At 41.4% G+C, this 19,712-nt stretch overlaps 2 protein-coding genes across 6 annotated transcripts in view; one reads left to right on the top strand and one right to left on the bottom strand.

Moving 5' to 3' along the window:
* The window catches only part of KATNIP (katanin interacting protein), a 59,338-nt gene extending 57,969 nt beyond the window's left edge, over positions 1-1,369 (bottom strand). For all 3 annotated transcript variants that reach the window (XR_007890904.1, XM_051632433.1, XM_051632432.1), the window contains exons 1-2: positions 1,182-1,369; positions 507-583 (exon numbers count right to left, since the gene is read on the bottom strand). Coding sequence is in view for 2 of the 3 variants with exons in the window: in XM_051632433.1 (XP_051488393.1) it covers positions 507-568 (62 nt within the window). In the remaining variant the exon portion in view is untranslated. The remainder of the gene's footprint in view (positions 1-506; positions 584-1,181) is intronic.
* Positions 1,370-1,479: 110 nt separating this feature from the next.
* GTF3C1 (general transcription factor IIIC subunit 1) overlaps positions 1,480-19,712 on the top strand; it is a 37,319-nt gene continuing 19,086 nt past the window's right edge. Inside the window, exons 1-19 of one of the 3 annotated variants that reach the window (XM_051631853.1) lie at positions 1,480-1,700; positions 2,244-2,453; positions 2,632-2,808; positions 3,765-3,908; positions 4,455-4,551; positions 5,027-5,150; positions 8,173-8,331; positions 8,951-9,066; positions 9,719-10,040; positions 10,921-11,132; positions 11,791-11,930; positions 13,411-13,564; positions 14,520-14,623; positions 14,865-15,043; positions 15,382-15,654; positions 15,908-16,053; positions 16,463-16,560; positions 17,987-18,083; positions 18,867-19,044. In XM_051631853.1, the coding sequence (XP_051487813.1) occupies positions 1,480-1,700; positions 2,244-2,453; positions 2,632-2,808; positions 3,765-3,908; positions 4,455-4,551; positions 5,027-5,150; positions 8,173-8,331; positions 8,951-9,066; positions 9,719-10,040; positions 10,921-11,132; positions 11,791-11,930; positions 13,411-13,564; positions 14,520-14,623; positions 14,865-15,043; positions 15,382-15,654; positions 15,908-16,053; positions 16,463-16,560; positions 17,987-18,083; positions 18,867-19,044 (3,151 nt within the window). Of the gene's footprint in view, positions 1,701-1,846; positions 1,916-2,243; positions 2,454-2,631; positions 2,809-3,764; positions 3,909-4,454; positions 4,552-5,026; positions 5,151-8,172; positions 8,332-8,950; positions 9,067-9,718; positions 10,041-10,920; positions 11,133-11,790; positions 11,931-13,410; positions 13,565-14,519; positions 14,624-14,864; positions 15,044-15,381; positions 15,655-15,907; positions 16,054-16,462; positions 16,561-17,986; positions 18,084-18,866; positions 19,045-19,712 lie in introns of those variants that run through there. The other 2 variants (XM_051631854.1, XM_051631856.1) reach the window with 2 other exon arrangements.

The following is a 19,712-nucleotide window of genomic DNA, read 5'->3' on the forward strand; positions in this document are numbered from 1 at the left end:
GGAGTTCATCTTTGTGGGTACAAGGACTCGAGCAGGAAGGTTCACATGAATAAAAATAAATGTTTCAAACATGTCCTTATTTCCCACCTTAACAGAACCTGACTTTGCACATTTAACTTCAGCAAGTTTTGCCTGCATTTCTGACAAAATCTTGCCTCATAGCAACATCCCCACACAGTGTGAGCTGACTGTTACTTCTGACTCTAGAACCTCTTGCTATATAAAGAAAAGCCATGGAAACAGTAACTGTTTTATTAATAAATCTATATTTTAAGGTGTGCTGAAGAAACATTGTGATCTCCTCTCTTAATAACAACTTTGATGTACTTAGCAAACAAAGGGAGGAAAAAAGAATCACCTGAATGCTTTAAGACACAGCAAGTCAGACTGTGCATCAAAATCAAGTTTTTAAACTAATATTCACAACTGCTGATATTAGATACTACTCTAGACAGTACACCAGAGAGATCAAGTTACCCAATGGTGGCAACGATTCCTTATCTTACCGGTTTCTCTGCTGAAGGGATATTAAGTATTCATCATGTTTTTCATCAAAGTCAGTCACCATGTCCTTAATAAAAAGCTAAAAAGAGAATATAATTGTCACAGTGAAGTACAGAACTTATTTACTAGAGAGTTTCACTGGGTTTGCACTCTCAGGAGACATGAATGCTACAAACTGAAAAGTCCCTCCCTCAACAAAGCATAAAATTGTCAGTACAGTAAATAAAGTTCCTGAAGAACAGAGCAAACATTACTTGTTTTACTTATTTTTCAGAACCCTTCACAATGTACTGAAGGGCCTAAAAATACTAAAAATAGAAGGCATGTGTTATAATGAGTTTATAATCTAAGAGTTGACAAGGAAGTCAGTTCAGGGGCAGAAGCTGAAAGGCAGGATTATTTTTGTGAATTGCTACTGCTCAGGCAGTCAATTAATTCTAGAATGTATTTATTTCAGAGGACGTATACATCCAAAGTGTTTAATTACAGGTCTAGCCTTGCTTCCCTTTCAGGGAACATGAACTTTTCCAAGCAGTTCCCACCACGCATCCCAGACTTGTTGCTCCAATTTGTGGCAGGCCTCCCCCTTATATACTCAGAAGTCTGAACCTACCACTAAAACACTTCACTTTAGTTTCGTAGCGGAAAAAAAAGTAACGTCCTATTTCGCCTCTTACCTATTTCATAGTATTTCTGCAAAAACATTGCCCTCTCCCGCGCTGAGGTAACGCGGCGTTGGGGCTCAACTGACGAGCTCTCCCCACCGAGGGAGCAGAGCCGTGCGCCGTGCCTCGGCAGGCACCAGACTCAGGAGAAACCCAGGAGCAAAATCCCCCCTCAAAGAGCGGCGGGTGCCGCGGCTAAATCAGGCCGGGCCGGGCCAGGCCGCGCCCCCGGTTTGCCGGTCTCCTTGGTTACCGTCGCGCGGGTGACGTCAGTTCCGGCGCGCCGGCCCCGGCGGAAGCGGCGGCGGGGATGGAGGCGCTGTGGGCGCTGCTGGACGAGGTGGCTCTGGAGGGGCTGGACGGCGTCACCCCGGCCGCGCTGTGGCAGCGCCTGGCCACCCGCTCCCCGCCCTTCCCGCTGCCGCTGGAGCCCGCCACGCGGCAGCTCCTCTGGGCCGCGCTCAGCGCCCAGCCCGACCTCCGCTTCTACCTGCTGCCGCGGCCGCGCCCGCCGCTCCGCCTGCAAGACCGGTGAGGGCAGCCCCGGCGGGGACCAGCCCAGCCGCCCTTCCCGCCGCTCCTCACCCCTCTCTGCCGGGCAGGGTGGCCGTAGAACGCTGGGGAGGGCTCGGGCTCTGCCCCGGAGCCGGTCAGCCTGTGCTGGGAGCAGCTGGGAAGCCTCTATTGAGGAGACCTCTCTAGGAGCCTTGGCCAGATTTTCCTTCTAATCGCTGCTCCCCTCTTAGGTACAAGCAGAATTTATAGGTCCCAGTTCATCAGGGTGGCTGCACCTGTTGTTATCCTCATCTGTGAACCAATACTTCAATATCCTTAAGTCTCTGAGGATCATACAGTGTGTTCCCCTCCTCCTGCCCCCTACGCTGATACAAGCTGATAGATTTGGTCATTCTTGAGCACTGCAGCTCTGCTTTTTGGGGTGTTTTCTTTCCAGTTTTGAGGTGTTGAAAGAGTTTAATTTTTCCAAAGTGGTTGGTAGAGGCATCAGCACTGCGTGTGATGGTCCTGCAGTTCCAAACTGCTCAGTTAAATGTTGGTTCTCTGCTTTTATTTCAGATATGAAGAAATAGACCTTGAAACGGGAATACTGGAAACCAAAAGAGATCCTGTTTCTTCAGATGATATTTATCCTGTCCACATGATTCTGGATAATAAGGATGGCATACAAGGTTCCTGCCAGTATTTTAAAGAGAGAGTAGATATCACTGATCAAATAAGGAAGAAGGATTTGCAGCCCTGTTATACCTATACAGAAGCTGTTGAAAAGTGAGTGAAATCCTTAAACCTGGCATTGAGAGATCTGTGGTTTCATTCTTAAAATTTAGTCCTTTCACTCAGTTTGTGCAGATTATATCAAGAATACTGTTGGGAGGGGAATAAATAATTCCTGTTTCTGTTTTTATGGCTCTACTAATCTTATATTCTTTTCCTTTCTGTTTCCTAGATGGGGAGAGAAGCTGGTCATTGTTGCTTCCCAGGACCAGCGCTACAGAGCTTTGATAGGCTGGGAGGGGGACCCTGACCTCAAGCTCCCTGACTTCTCCTACTGCATATTGGAGCGTTTAGGTCGTGCTCGGTGGCAAGGAGAGCTTCAGAGGGACCTTCACAGTGGGGCTTTCAAGTAAGTTTGTATCTTGCTGTATGAGTTGAGTCGAAGCCAGTAGGTTTCCACTGGTTTGCTCTTGGTCATGGAGCCTGCACTGGCAGAATTGTAGCAGTCTCTTCCTCAAGCTTGTCACACCTCCTGACATTTTCTCATGGGGTCCTGATATTGCCTGTGGGGTCAATACACAGGTTTCTAATTTGTGAAAGTTCTTGCTTTCTCTAAATTGCTTTTTTCTTCAAATCTGGGGCAAGAGCTTGGTTTTCCTTTCCTTTTCAAACTGCTGAGTTATCCTGCACAAGTTGTGAAGAGATCCATGGATGCCCATCTTTTGTCCACAGCATTTATCCCCTGTAACATCTTTCTCTACTGGCCAGAGGGGCAGCCTGAGTTGCCAGCTCCCAAACTAGACCATTTTGTTGATGGAGGAGCCTGTCACAGCCTCTGAGGGGATCTGGGTTTGTATGGCAGTGCAGGAGGTTATTAGCATTCCTGTTGAGGGCTCCCTGTTTCTGGGAGATAAAGCATGTGTGTCTTGCAGATCACAGTGGCATTGGGGTTTTCTTTTGCCACCCAGGAAGTTCTTTTAGGCAACTAAGACAATGGGGGTGGGAAGGAAATCTTTTCTGGGTACTTTTCTGCCAGTTCAGTGGCCTGAGTCAGCTCACCAAGGCGTGAGGTGAATCCCAAAGCTCTCAAAAGGAGAGCAGTGATTGCAGCGTAGGCAGGAGTTAGAAAGGAAGGAGGGAGAAAGAGGGTTTGTCTCTGTTTAATTGGATTAACTGTGAAAATCAGTTTCACAGGTTATTTTAATTTTGGCACTTCCCAGTTTTGTGATTGTCGCTTTGAAAACCATTCTCACTAAGACCATATGTAATTTAGGTAAAGGGTGCTAAGACAGTGGGTATTTATAGCTTATGTACAGAAATGTCTGTGCCTGGGGATATATTGCCATCTTTTTTTTCTTTTTTTAGGGTGGATGCTGGGAAAATTCATTATCACCGAAGAGTACTGGACAGAAATGGTCTCATAACCCTGCAGTCCCATGTCATAAGACTGCCAAGTGGAGCACAGCAACACTCAATTCTTCTCCTCCTGACTCGCTTCCATGTTGACAGGTCTGTGCCACTCAGAGTTGTCCTGGCTAGACTGTGACCTTTTACCATGATGAAAGCTTGCTCTGTTGTCATGGAACCAGCACAGTTTCCTGGTACTGATTCTCCTCAATTCCTTATTAACTCCTCTTCCAACTGCTGCACAGTTTAAAAGTTACTTGTCTTGGGGTTGTGTCCAGTGCCTGTCCCCTGCCCACATCAGCCTAACTCCTCATTGTAGCACTATTCATACTGTTCATGTTGAGTGTTCTTACTTCAAACACACTTCTAATTGGTGTTATGTTTTCCTGTCTTTTTTTGTGATTAGAACTTGTGTTTCTATGGATTGCAAATGAAGTAACAGCCTGGGCTTAGTCACCATTCCCTCATTTAGAGTCTCTTCTTAATGACAAACTCATGTGCTAGTCACAGAACTGTAATTCCACAAACAATTGGAGAACACTTTAGCATGCTTTCTGTAGTGAATACTGACATTTTCTAAAGGTACAACTCATGTTGATAAAGTTATTTGCATGCTTACACTTAAAATCATTTTCTTTTCTTGGTTAGGAGGAGCAAATATGATATTCTGATGGAGAAGCTCTCAAGTATGCTAAGTGCTCGTTCAAACCAGATGGAAACATTAGGAAACTTGAGGGAAGAACTGGTGAGGTTCATTACTCTTTCACATTCTCACCCATGTAGAATCCAGGTGATTAGTATCAAAGGCAGTATGAATGATTGACTGTTTTTTAAATTGCACAAAATTTGGGGGTAGGAGATCACAAGGAGGATCTTAAAAGCCATCAAAATCAAGTTGCTTTTTGGCATAACTAAGTTCTGCTCCATCCACAGGTTCAGAAAAGTTTGTCCATGGCTGTTATCGTGCAGTTCTTGCACAATGCTGCTGCTGCTGGTGGCTGCTGCTTGTTTGGATGGGGGAGCTGGAGGGATAGGACACACTCCAGAAGCATCTCATGTCAGCCTGGGGCTGCGCTAGCAAGCTTCTAAGATCCTTCTTGAATATCCTATCTCAAAATACTGTTTTAAGAACAGGCAATATGAATGTAGTCTTTGATACTAATCACCTACAGGTGAGACACTCAGGCTACAACCACTTTTGCCCTTTCTCTTTGCAATAGGGTCTTTGTGAGAGAACTTTCAAACGTCTCTATCAATATATGATGAATGCTGGCCTAGCCAAGGTAGTATCCATCCCATTACAAGAGATACACCCCAATGGAGGACCCTACAAGACAAAGAAAGGTAACTAGAACCATATTTTTGCTCTCTTTTTGTGTAATTACATTGCTACCATTCTATCTACATCTCAAATCTTAAAAGATGCCTAAGTGAAAATCTGCCTGTGCAATGAGAAGCAGAAATGTGTTCATGAAGCTAGAACTCTGCAGCCCACTTGAATTAAGCATTTGTTCCAGGTTTTTAAGAAATGGATGCAGACAAGTTTGTTGTATATCCATATAAGCTGTTCCAGTGGATTGTGACTCCCAGTAAGGCTGCCTAAGCCAATGTAGGGAGTGTGGAGAGATAGCTGACCTTTGAGGTTGAAGTTGAATGACAAGTCAATAAACTTCACACAAATATATAAAAAGTTATATAAAACAAAAAAGACTACTACAAATAAGCTAAAGAAAGACTATCTTTTCCTGAAAGTCAGGAGCATGCAAAGTTTCTGTGGAAATGTTAGTATCAAATGATGAAAGTAAGCTTCTACAGCACTGCCTTGGACTTCTTTAAGTAACATTGCCAGCAACTACTATTCAAAAAAGCTCTAGTTTAATACGTAACCAGTTTTGAATTCAAAGTTAATAGGTTTGCAAGAACTGCTGGTAACTTCCAGACATGTAGTGGAAAGATAAAAAAGAGCAGAATTGCATGAAGAATGGGAACAAAGGGAGTGCAACAACTCTCAGAAAAAAATATGGGGCGAAAACTACAAGGAGTAATCATAGAAAGTATGAGGAAGGATAGTGTCACTAATGGAGTTAGTGCAATTGCTTAAGGAAATCTAAACAAAATCTTTAATCACTGGAAGTCTTAAGAGGCAGATTTGCAAGACTTAAAAGAAAATAGTTCTAAAAGATTAAGAGTGTGGGTTTTTTCAGAAATATAGTGAACTGTTTGTAGGAAAAAAATAATTCCAATATGAGCTAAACCTTGCAAATTATATAGTCTTTACTAATAGGAGTGATTATAAAGGAAGAAGTGAAAGGGCTAATAAAAACATGACAACTTGGAGAAGACAAGGCAGTAGATGTGTCATGTTTTGTCAGGGACTAGCACCGTGGCAGCTGCATTTACTACTTAGGTTTGTAATGAAAAATGTCACCTGGTGAATCTTTCACTTGACTCGTAATTCCATCTTACAGATGTAAAAGCTGAAAATCCACAGAGAGGTCTTGTAAAAACATTAGATATTAAACTAGGAGGAATTTTCATCAGGTCAAGATAGTTTAATCTCTGGAGTTATACAGGAAAACAGAAATAAGTGGGACACACTGAGGATGGAGCTAAAGTCAAAGGAATTGTTGGTTTGTTTTTTTCAAATACTGCTTCAAGTGGAAATTAATGGGCTGTAGAAATACAGAGGGTGTGTTAACAGTGCCTGCAGCCCTACCAAAATGTCAGCACTTAATTACTATCCTAAGCAGTATTTTAGGGTATTGGCAGGAAAAGAATTCAGACTGAGGTAAAATAATGGAATCATCTGTCCTGGAGCTCAGTCACATGATTAAATTACTGTGGATTAACTTGATGTCAGCTAGGCTTCAGTAAATGATCTATATAGGAACAAATTCATCAGCTGAAACCTTAATGACTTCAGCTAAAGCTTTCACCTGGCATTTTTACAGCAGGGCTGTATCAGAGGAGTAGAGCTGGCTGTGATGTTCCAGCAGCTGTAGCTGCTGAATCACTGCAACTCCATCAGCTGGCAATGTACAGTCACCTAGTTCCAGCTTCCCACTGGGCTGTTCAGCAGTAGCTGGAGGACACTGATGGTAGCAGGTCATCTTTCTATCAGGGAGCAGGATTGCTTCACGTCTCCTGAAGGCATCTGTCCCCACTCTTCTATGGGATCCCAGAAGGGTAAAGTAAGTGGAGAGTTGCTGCAGCACAGCCTGTGCATAGTAACATGTTAGGATGTGGAATTCAGTTGTGTATGAGACTCTTGTGGCTGGAGGGCAGCACTGTGTTCTGTCCTTGTACATCCCCCTTTTGTGGTTGTGGGGAGCATATTTTGTGTCCTTCATTTTTTTGCATATAATTGGAGTGTGTATAATTACAACACTCTATATGTTAACAACCTTGGCCATTCCCTGGGTGTGGAGAATAGGTGAGGACTTAGGACAAGAAATCTAGAAGCTCAGCTGCTCATACATGGTTGCACATAAAGCCTCCATGATATAACTGATACTTGTGTAATCATCAGACAAAGGCTGAGAAGAACCTCTTCTCAAAGTGATGTTGGACATTTTCAACAGAACTGTATGTTTTAGTTATGCTGGAAATGCTTACTGGATGGGGTAGGGCTCTTCTATTTGATCCTTCTCTTCAGGATGCTTGGTGTGTGCTTCCTCCAATATGCATGCATACAAATACAGAAGAAGGTGCTAGGACATATGATAAGCTGACAGTTCTTGTAGGTTCTGGGATTTTTAAATCCTGAGAACTTGCAGAAGCACTTGATAAGGCCCACCAACCAGGATCCACTTGGATCACTTGCTGAGGAAAGGCAAGCTTGTGTTAAGGAGCAGTTTAACAACCAGGCAGCTTATTGTATGAGTTCCATATGTTCAAATGTAGAGTTTTCTTTCATTGTGTGACTTGCATTTATAGAAAGTGAAAAATGCTTTGAGTCTGTAGAAAAAAAGGTGTTCTTTTTTCTCCAGTGGGTGACCTCCCAGTCAGATAGGTGTTCTAAAGATGTAATACTGTGGCTCAGCATGTAGTGCTTTCAGTGATGTATTTGTGCTGTTGAAATTTCTCTTGTTGTTGCAGTGTTTTCTATCCTGCCCATAAATCACTGTGTTGGGCAGTCCTTATGTTGACACAGATGTGGAGGTTTGGAGCACCTCAAAAATTCAGCTAGTCAGTATTTAGGCAGATTTGTTTATAGGGAAAAGCTGTTGCAAACCTTTCCTAGAAAGAAACAGTTGGGTTTGGTCTTTCATTACCTCTCCGTGCTGCTGAAAGAAATGAAATGGTTTAAAGATGCACCCACCCCCTGTGTTTTGTTTAGAGTTGATACAAACATTCCTGTTCACAGGGACTGATGTCATGGTCCGTTGCCTTAAATTACTGAAGGAATTTCGGAAGAAAATGGAAGATTATCATGATGATGATGAAGAAGAGATCATCACAAAAGCTGTTCAGCCTGTGGATATTGTTTGTGAAAGGGATATGCTCACCCAGGCTTATGAGCTAAGTAAGTAATGTAGTAAGACATGTTAATGATTTTTCTCATTGCCACCTTACTCCATTTATACATAAAAGTAAAGTACATACTGTGGGTTTTTTTAAGTTATAATTGTTTTTTATGCATCAGAAAGTAAATTTTTCATGGAAAAGATGTTCAGGTTAGACTGGATAGAGGTGCTGCCAGCTGTTAGTCCTCCCCAAAAGCTTACTATCCAGTACCACCCAAATAAAGCAGTGTGGTAGAAACAGGATGTTGTGGTGGGATGAGAAAAGGTGGTGAGGAAGACAGTGTTTCTTCTTCTTCTCTCTTTCTCTTTCATCAGGCAGATATTGGTGTCTAACTGTGGAAAGCTGTCAGGGGAAAGATTCACCCCTGCTTTTAATATGAAGGTGTCACCTTCAAACCCCATTCTGCTGGGGTACCTCTTGGTGTGAAATGGTGTTTTAGGAGAATATACAACTGTATGTTGTGTGTGTGAAAATGTTTTTAGTGGGGAATGTTACATTTTATCTCCTCGCATACACCATTATTCAGAGCAAATATGAATGTATATACAATTACATTTATATATAATTTGGTCAGATTGTTTCCCTGAGATCTTTTCTGGTTTTCTTTTCTGAGCCAGTTGAAAGTAGGGGAACCAAAGGGATTTCTCAAGCAGAAATTCGCTTGGCTATGAATGTGGGAAAGCTGGAAGCAAGGATGCTCTGTCGTCTTCTGGAGAGATACAAAGTTGTCAAGGTAAGGTTAAAAACAAAATAATTTAGATACTTATTGAAATTGGGGATACAATTGTGGTTACTGTGGTAATATGTTATAACATTGTTAACTTCAAGCAACAGAAACAGCAGTGGTTTGAGAACTGACAGTGAAAGAGTCCAGGTGAGATTGAAAAGAGTATGACTTGAATAGAGGAAAAGGTGTAAGACAAACTTTCCTATGTTAGCTGTGACACCTTCCCTTACTGATAGGCTGTGTTTCTTAATACTGGAAAGCATTTGTTTTAGTAGACAGGGCAACAGCAGTTGAATGTAAGGCTTATTCACTCTGGTAAGTTCTGCACTGCATTTATTTCACACAAAATTTTCCCTTAAAAGAAAAAAGAAAATCATTTCCAGTCTGAATACATATAGTTTGTTCTTCCTTAGCCTTTTCTACATCCCCCATACTCTAGGTGTTTCATTCTGCAGATTTCTTTACTTTTCAATTTCTTTTGATTTCTCCATGTTAAGGTTAGTCAACAGTTTTGTTATTTAGAAAAAAGGGGAGAATAACGTGTGATCTTTCGATGTGAAGGGAGAACAACTGGAATGTTTTCCCACTGCTGATGCTGGAGAGCACAGTAAGAATTGAGAAGTAAGGTGGTAAAATCATGTTCCAACTGTTTCCTTAGGGCTTTATGGAGGATGAAGGTCGGCAGAGGACAACCAAGTATATTTCATACATTTTTGCAGAGGAGAGTGATTTAAACCGTCAGTTTGAGAGAGAGAAGGCGAGGAGTGAGCAGCTGGCTACGGTTACTTTGGCTCTTGTGCCAGAAGATTCCCCACCTGTGGAAAACGTGTGTCCTGGAGAAGATGATACTTTGGTCTCAGAGTCTGACAATGAAGAAGGGAAAGATGACAAGAAGAAAGGAAAAGGTCAGAAGGCCAACCCTAGGTCTCTGTTGAAATTAAGTCTCCAGGATGATGCCCATCAGGCAACGCCAGCTAAAGGTAGGTCGTGATTTTGACAGCTGGAAAGAACCTGCATTTTTCTTATGGATCTTTGCATTAAGGAAAAATGTAAACTCTGTAAATATAGACGTGGTGCTTAGGGACATGATTTAAGCACTTAATGGGTGAATTAGGTTATGGTAGGGGGATTTGGGCTATGGTTGGACTTGATGATCTTCCAGATCCCTTCCAACCAAGATGATTTTATGTAAATTCTATGTAGAATCACATATTACTAGCTTCCAGTAAAGTTTTTGATCATATATTTATTTTTACACTGATTTGATTATTTCCATGCTTTTTTGATGTTCTCTTTCCACCAAAAGTGTTATGTTTTGGAATACTGTAGATGTAGTAACCCCTGGAGATTTTTAGGGCTCAAGTGTGTCCCAAGGAATGTTTCTATCACTGAGCACTGGGAGAGTCTGCTGCTTCTTGTTCCTGTGTCATTTCTCCCCTTTTCCCCATGCAAAAATCCTTGTTCTCACTCTGCTTGAGTCAGAAAAGTCAAGCCTCTGGCAGAACTTGAGAATCTTTGTGACAGAAACTCTCCTTTATTCAGACAGCAGTTTGTGGATAAGCTAATCAGGCCCTTCCTGGTCTTCTGAGTCTGCTTCTTAAGAGGCATCTGCATGGAGGGAATTATTTGATGGTGGGGAGTTCACTTTTTAAAAATCTTTACTTTTGGAGGCTGAATGCAGTCATTAATGATCAAACCACTGCTTCCAGCAGAGTAGAATAATATGTGAACAATGGAGCAGAATGCTTTTAAGTACAGTTACCTGGGTGGATGGGGGAAGACCTTTTATAGAGAGAGAAGCTGAACACTGACAGGAAACTGAGAGCAGAACAATTACAAGGCTGTTTGCTCTTTAACCAGACTCAAAGCCAACAGCTACCAAGTCTCGGGGGAAGAAGCTGCCTTCCCCTCAAGTTGTTGAAGAGCCCGATGAGCTCCCAGACAACGTTTCAGGGGAGAGTTCTACTTTGGAAGCTCTAAAGCAGGACCCCAGTGTTTCAACCTGTGCTCATTCCACTGATGAAGATGGGGATGTGGCTGTGGTGGAGGAGGTCAGACTAGAAGATCCTAAGGTAAAATGATGTCAATATTTCCTTGTTGGCATGGCCCTCTGAGCTAAGTTATATACTTTCACAGCAAGACTTCAAGCTATATTTTTTGGTATTAATTTATGGGATTGTTTTGGTTTTTTAAGATTTAATTTCAAAGTTCATTCAAGGTTAGTTCCATGGTGCTCTCCAAATTCCGTGTTGATTTCATATATGTCATCACATGTCTGTCTGTGCACACAAATGCTGCATATCATCTGGTTTGTCTGCTCTAAACCAGGAGAAACAAAAGGGTTTCACATGAAAGTTGTGTAGCCTCACTGCTGCAGGACTGACCCTGAGGCAAGAAGCTTTTCTGAGAGACAGGGTGTGTTGGCTTCTGACTAAGTGCCCTGTTAAGGTAGTTAACCAGCGTTCTAGGCCAAAACTCTCAAATCCAAAAGGCTCAGAATGTAGGATGAGCAGAGAAGGTGCACAAATCTCTGCATCTAACTGCATGGAAATATTAGTTTCTGCCTTGGTTCCCTGCCTGTGAAGAAGATATAAAAGATAATCTCCATCTGACTAGTTTGTTACATCAAAACTCTGAATTCCTCAGCTGCTACTGTGTGAGGAACCAGCGTTCGGCTGAAGACACTGAATAGATAATGTACATTTTTATTTTGTCCATACTGTGCACCAGAAGACCTGTGGCCAAAAGAAAGAAAAGCGTTCCAAAGCTCCAGCAGTGGAGAGATCTCACGAGACCTACCGGCTGCTGAAGCGCCGCAACCTCATCGTGGAAGCGGTTCGGAACCTGCGGCTCATCGAGAGCCTCTTCACGTGAGTCTGGCTGGGAACAGGCTGCTAGTGCTATACAAATCATTACACACGTGCATTTTTATATGGTTTATGTTCCATAGATAGAGATCAGAGGGGTTTTGTACTTCCTTTCACAGCGTGCCTTTTCGCAGGTACAGCACTGCCCTGCTTGAGGATTCTTTCATCCGCAGAAGTTTTATTTCCGTGTGGTTTCCAACATAGTTCCTGTGTTACCTCTCAGACACTTCATGTCACTCATCACTGGTCATTAGGATCCTAGTGGGGTGCTGAAAGTTTACTTTTCTTGGCAGCTTCATGTGGGATGGATTTTATGTCTTGCCTTGTCTGCGCTAAAGATACTTCCCTGAATGTTGTAACATCTTTCAGCATTTTGATATTTCCCTTCATAGAGAAATGGAATTTCTGGTGCTTTCCTGGAGTCCCAGCTTCTAAATTAGCAGGATTCTGTTGTAGCAAATATGATTGTACCATCCATCCACCATGTTAGCACATAAGATCCTGGCACATATGCTAACACACAGGGCTGTTTGATAGAGGAATTTATAAGTAATCATGGCCTTATTCTCCTCTGGTTTGAGAATTCTGAAACTATCTGTCATCTAGTTCAACTGCAGAGTGTTGTGAAACTAGAGCTTTGGCTTCTGGCACCAGCTTTATCACTGACTGATCTAGTCATATCTAAGGGCAGGCTCAGGAGATATTTCAAGTCTCAGTAGTTTGCAGGTTCCCTCAGCACCAATGAAAGTCCAGCCCCTCCCCAGTCTCTGCCAGGGAAATTTGCTGGTGTTATCACTCCCATTACATTAGTTTCCAGGATGTGGTGTTCTTTTGAAAAAGTTTAAGTCTGTGTGTATTCACTTAGTGCCTCATTCCCTGGATACCCTTCTATATCTTTTTCAGATAGAAAGAGTCAATCCTTCTCCAGGATTGAAGGTCTCAGAAATAGGGCCTGGGGCATTTGTGAATAAATGCATGAAAACGGGCATTAGGAGAGCACGGTGTGAGTCTTGCAGACTGCTCCAAGGGAGGACGTGAGCTGGCTTCAAGTGCTGGGATATGTGTATCCATATTGGGATGTGCACGTGTAGGCTGTGAGCTCAGAACACCACCAATGAAACTGCCCCATGCTGAACTGAGCTCACAAGTGAAAAAACAAACTGCGTCTGTTTAATCACAACTTAAAAAAAGATGCAGGTTTCCCTGCATAGGGAGGCTGGATTCATAACTCCACTGTAGCCATACACAGAGAGATCAGGCACTGAGAATTTGCTGTCTTCTGAACAGCAATGCTCATGTAAAAAGGATGAGTTTGATTACAAAGAAAATAGAACTGAAATTTAAAGCTAAGTTACTTACAGCAAAGGTGAAGTGGGCAATAATTGCTAGAAGTAGGGAAATACCCATTCACTCCACATCCTCTAACAAACTGCTTTGGAGCCTTGCTCAATTTACAATGCAAGCTATTTTTTGCATTTTTTAGGCTTCAGAAAATGGTCATGGATCAAGAGAAGCAAGAAGGTGTCTCCACTAAATGCTGCAAAAAGTCTATTATACGGCTAGTGCAGAAGCTGGCGCGAGAGGGGCTCCTCAGACTCTACCGTACTACAGTCATTCAGGATGGCATTAGTAAAAAGGTGACTGCACAAACCGTGGTAGCAGAAACTGCTCTTCTCACAACCTTCTGATTTGTCAAAATGTTTTGGGCCATTTTACTGAAATACATAGATGACTTTACTTTTTGTAGCAGAACCCACAGCCGTGCAGAAGCTAAGTGTCCCAAACTAAGCTACTGTGAAAACTAGATTAGTGCTTTCAATTATTGTCCTGCAGAAAATCGTGAGACCAAGGAAGAGCCCAGAGATCAAAGTCTCTCAATCTCCCTTCTGAGAGGTTCTGCTGCTTATCAGTTATGCAATTCATGGTTCTCTCCCTGCATTAATTTCTCTTTAATCCCCTTTTGAAAGCCAAGAGTATATAAGAAATCATATTAGCTTCTATAGAATGTGATCTTTTTTTAAAAACAAAAATCCACTTTTATTGAGGTTTATGGATGTAAAATGCCTGTATTTGTAAAGCTGAGACTTGTTATTGTAACTCCAGTGTGAAATGTTCATAAGCAGGGACAGAATCTATTGAAAATTACCTGCTGCATCATTACTGTAGAGTACAGATCAGACCTTACTAATCTGAATTCTGTGTGTACTTTCAGCAACGACAGGTATTGGTTTGGTCTTAGGAGGTACAGCTTTTCGTTTATCCTTTTCAGCCTAGTATTTGCAACTTGAAGTGTTTTTTCTCCAAATATTTCAGATTTTACAAATCAAAAAAGCTGAGGTTTGTACAAATTACAAGAACTGTTTATTGGTACAGAGACTACATGGTCTGGCCTCTTTCTTAGTACAAACTAGCTATGAGAGTTTTGATCCAGAAGTGTTCATATTCTGGGAATTATTACACCTTCATAGGATTCATCCATTATAGCTACTGTTAACTGTCTGTTAATCCCTGATAATATAGGTAGCTGATTAAGAGCCACTATCGCCATAAATACCTTTTGCTTGTTTTTTTTTTTTTTTCTGCTCTGAACAGGTAGAGTTTGTTGTGCATCCTTCAGTGAGTCCTAAAGACCCTCTGGTAAAAAGTGCCATCGAGCAGGTGCGCTTCCGAATCTCCAACTCCAGCACTGCCAACAGGCAAGTTACAGCAATGGTTTGGGGGGTGTGTGGGGAGCCTGGCTTGTCTAATACATGCAAAAATATGCAGAGTAAATAAACACAAGGGAAGCAAAAGAAAAATCTCTGCTTTAGCAGTAGAGAAATGGCAGCACAAAAATAAAGCAAGATGCTGAATATTTCCTGAAATCAGGAAAGAAGAAGAATTGGACTCCGCTCAGTTTTTACCAAATTAAGTGTAATCTGTGTGGTTTTCATGCAGGATTAAAGTTCCTCAGACACCCCAAGACCATGCTGAGGAGGAAAACCTGGGGCAAGATGCAGTTCCTGATTCAGAAGAAACAAAAGAAAGCTCCTGTAAAGCTGATAGTAACAGTCGGGCAAGAAAAGCGGATGAAAAAATGGGCATAACACAGCTCAAAAACTATCACCCAGTTACAGGTACAGCTAACCTTGTATTTTCTGTCATCTTTCACTTTCCCATTTATTTTTAGCAATCACTTTCAGATCTTGGGCTCTCCTAAGAGACAAGTGTTGGTTTTTTTTCTTCTTTTATAGAAGAAAAATTGGGTTTACATTAAAGCAATCTCGCTCTCCTTGAGTTTTTTATAATTGCTAACTGGAATATTTGTGTTCTCTGCTACTTCTTTACTACTTGTAAGTTAATATCTGTAACTTTACTTTCAACTGCCCATATTTCCTTCAATCATTTATGCAGAGGTAGATACTTCTGTTCTAATGCTCTTTTTATTTGTCTGTTACTCTATCTTCCCTTCCAGTGCCAGGACTTGGGCGTTCTCTTGGTTTTCTTCCCAAAATGCCCCGTTTAAGAATGGTCCACATGTTCCTGTGGTATTTAGTTTATGGACACCCTCTAAAGGAATCCCAGCAAAAAGGAGGTGGTGATGGTGAGAAAAAAGGCAGCAAACAAGGGCTGGATGTGAACACAGCTGTACTTGAAGCACAACCAGATGGGACCTTAGAAATTCCAACTGTGGCGGATCCTGAAACTTCTGCACATGAGACTGAAGTAGAGTTGTCCACTCAAACTGGTAAGAAGTGGCACATCCTGACTTTGCTGCAGGCTTTGCCATGGTTCAGCACTGAAAAAAAGGCAAAAGTCTCCTTCGAAAAAGGTTGACAATCGATAGTTTAGATAATGTTTAGGTAATTTTACAGTTTTAGATTTTCAGATTTCCAGATGAAGAGCTGCAAACGTGTTCTGCGTGAACACTCACAGTAACACTCCTAGGATAGCTATTAGGTTTGTCCTCTCTGAATCTAAGCCAATCGTCTTGTTCGTAGTGTATGTGGATGATACGTCATGGATGCGCTATGTCCCTCCTCTCCCAGTCCACAGAGAGTTTGGATTTGGATGGGCTCTTGTCAGTGACATTCTTCTGTGCTTGCCTCTGTCCCTCTTTGTTCAGATAGTGCAAGTCAGCTACAAGGTATGGTGCTGTTTTGTTTCCCATTTGTTTTACTTGAAGCTCTGATGGTACCAGTGGTACCTATAAGTGGTAACTAATACCCTCTTAGTCTGCTTGAACAAAACTAGCCACCAGAGAGAGACACTTCAGTTCTTGAAAGTCTTTTACAGAAAAGTTATTTGCTTTTACAGCCACAGTGAAAAAATGTATAGCCCTGTAATGCTGCAAATTCTTAAGCTAATACTTTGCAAAGAGCTTTTTATAAGCTCACTGAATCTTCTGCCTCGTTGATTAACAAGAATAATGTTTAAGCATTTTACAAAAGCAGTAACATTTGCTTAGAAGGTTTTTCAGTAGACAGTTCTGGTAACAAAGCCTGACACTTTAAAGGATAGTTATGTTTTGCATTTTGATTGTAAAATAATTCTAGGTGGATGGTCTGGAAGATTTTTTAAATGATCCACTAAAAAAGCACACTCTGATCAGATTTCTTCCAAGGTCAGTCCGACAGCAGCTTCTCTACAAAAGGTAAGGAGATGAGTCAAAGTAAATGGCTCTAGGGAGCAAACTACTGTTTTCTCAGTTATATCCAGTTTGTGTCAAAAAAAACTTTGTTACTGAAGACAATGATCATCAGTCTTCTAAGGATAGTGTGCCAAATTGTATTTTTCTCTCCCAAATAGGAGGCAATAAACTAATAAAACAACATTCATGCATGCTGTCAGGCAGCATTTGGGAGCTGGGAGGTTCTGTCCATCATAACTCATCAGCAGGATGTTACTTCTATATAAAACATGGTTGTGACTGCTGCTAAATCCAGAATTTAATAGAGGCTAAATGTTGTTGTCCTTCATAAATCTTTCAGAAGATGCCCCATTTCCCAGTTCCTGCCACTCCTACATACCATCCAGTTTCTGCTTAGGCTCTCAGTGGTGTGTCTGCCATGGTTTGCCATTCCTCATCTAGGAGATTTAAAAATTGAGATGGGACTGAAGGAAGGAAGGGAAAGCACAGCTCAGGTTTGCAGTTCCTGACCTATTCCTTGCTAAATCTTAGGAACAAGGAAACTGGATTTATGATACTTTCTGAATTCTGCAGGCTAGATCTGATAGGTTTACACAAAACATTCTGACACATGACCATGCTCTCGCTTTGCCCCCACTCCCTAAAACTTCTAACTCAGCCAAATTTGCCTCAATATTTTGGGGCTTGTCAAATGTTCTTACATAGCTGTCACTGTTTGACTCAGATCCGACAACAGTAAAACCTGTGGCAAAATACAATTTCCATTTAACTGCACAGAACAAACTTGGTGAAGTTATCTGTGAGCAAACGTGGTTTTTGACAAACTCCCTCAGCAACGAGGTGTTGCACAAGTTCCCTGCAGCTTCCAGACTTTTGCCATATAAGTAGATATACAGCATGGGGAATGTTGCACTTCTTGCTCTGCCAAAGCTATAAGCAACTGAAAGCAGCTTCTTGGAGCAGTAATTCTAAACAACCTAAACTGCAAGGATCATGGCCCAGTTCTTTATGTATACACGTGGGAAGGTTTATCAGCCCTTAGTTAGCAGTGGTGTTTTCTTAACTCAAGTCAGCTTCTCATTACATGAAATTGTCTGCAGACCTGCAGGTGTTCTGACCTTGTTTAATTCATTTTTACATATGGCATTCCTGACTAATTTGTTCTTCGCTAGTAAATTTTTGGTTAGTATTTGGCTAAAATACTTTGTGATTTGAGGAAAAGAAATGTGGAGCTCTGGGATATTATATGTTTTCTAAAGCCTGACAATTCAAACAAAAATACAACTTCAGAAATTCTAGAAGTTGGTATTTTAAATAAAAGCAGTGGTTTTCTGAAACTTAAGGTTGCTGCCTCAACATGTCATGTTTTCTGGCATCATTTTTACTGTTACCATGAGTGCTAATTGTAATACTCCCAATATTGCTGCAGGAGGTACATCTTTTCAGTGGTAGAAAACCTTCAAAGATTATGTTACATGGGACTGATACAGTTTGGCCCAACAGAGAAGTTTCAAGACAAAGACCAGGTAATTAAAAAAATAATAATTAGCCATTATTCTTCATGGGTTTTGTTCAGTGAAATAAATACAAGACTTGGGGATTGTAATTACCTTAAATAGTTAAGTAAAACACTGATGTTTCAGAGGTATGTGAAAACCTCCAGGTCCACGTGGCACATTGCAAGTTGTACAGATAATTTTTCTCTCTTTGTCTGGAAAGATACTGCCCAGATGTATAATACTGAATGTTACACACACAGTCATGATCTGGGAGGTTCCAGACTGGCAGCATTTTGTGAAAAAATGAACATGCCACATTCTTTTTCATCCAGGTGTTAGGCACTGGATGTCTGACACAGAATAAAGTCACTGATCAGACTAAAATAATGACATTTGTATACATTTTAAAATACATTTTCTCCTTTACACATGCAAAGGAGAAGGCAGTCTCAACAAATAGTATATGAGGATAAGAAAGATAATTAGGCCCTAAAACCACATCTGTTCAAATCCTGAATGAGAGCTTGTAAGAAGTAGTCACTCTCTGTGGAAACTGGGAATATCCAGTGCACAAGGGGGAGAACAAGGTGTTCTAAATCTAGAAGCAAAATTTCTGGATTTCTGGCAAGGGAAGTTTGGGAACATAATGTGACAGGTGGGGACAGGTGTATTTTCTGTCAGAGTACTGGATCAAACAGCCAAGACTGAGAAAATATTAAACCCTGCTCAACTAGATGAAGTTGTGTGCCCTGAAATTAGGCAGTTTCAATGATTCTTCCCTACTAGCCTGAAATACATTGTATTTGACAGGTCTTTGTGTATATGAAGAGAAATGCTGTGATTGTTGATACCACCATCTGTGACCCCCACTACAACCTGGCTCAAAGCAGCCGCCCATTCGAGAGACGCTTGTACGTTCTGAACACCATGCAGGACCTGGAGAACTTCTGGTTTGATCTGCAGTGTGTCTGCCTCAACACACCCCTGGGTATGGTGTAATTGTACATTCTTACACCCCAACTCCTCCTCCTTTCCTAAAGCTTGAGGCAGGCTCTGATTTGCCACTTGCAATGATTTGGTCTCTTGTCTGGTGGCCTTGTGCATCAAAAAAAGCTAGAATTTCTGTGAAGTTGTGATTAGGAAAACATCCCTGTTCTGTCAGAAGTTTCACATTTGATAACAGCCCCATAAGATTTTAGATCAGCTATGAAAAAGCCTTTTTGAAAATAGTTACTAGAATATTTTTGCCCTAGCTCTCTACCAGTTTAAACAGAGGTCCCTTTTCCTTAGAAAGATCTTGCTAGTCCTTCTGATGGATAGCTTGAGTTAGATGAGAAGTGGAAGTTAAGGGAGTTTATACACCCCAGTTTGAGTTTATTTTTGTGTTTGGTCCTTTTATGTTTTTTGAATAGGATATACAAGTATACATTATCCAAAAAAAAAGAAAATTGGGGGTAAAAGATTTCTCCAGAAATCTTAGACAACACTGTTCACTATTTCTGTAATCTAGTCAGCCAGATAAAAGGATCTAGTTGTAAATTTGTCTTGTTTTTTTGCATTGAAGCACTTCTGTGCAAAAGGCTCCTTACACATTTACCAAAAAGTGTGTTTGTGATTGTTGCAGCTTTTGCAGGCTGGTTGGACCATGATTACTGT

Source organism: Apus apus, chromosome 14 (genome assembly GCF_020740795.1).
Source record: "Apus apus isolate bApuApu2 chromosome 14, bApuApu2.pri.cur, whole genome shotgun sequence".
NCBI classification, from domain to species: Eukaryota; Metazoa; Chordata; class Aves; order Apodiformes; family Apodidae; genus Apus; species Apus apus.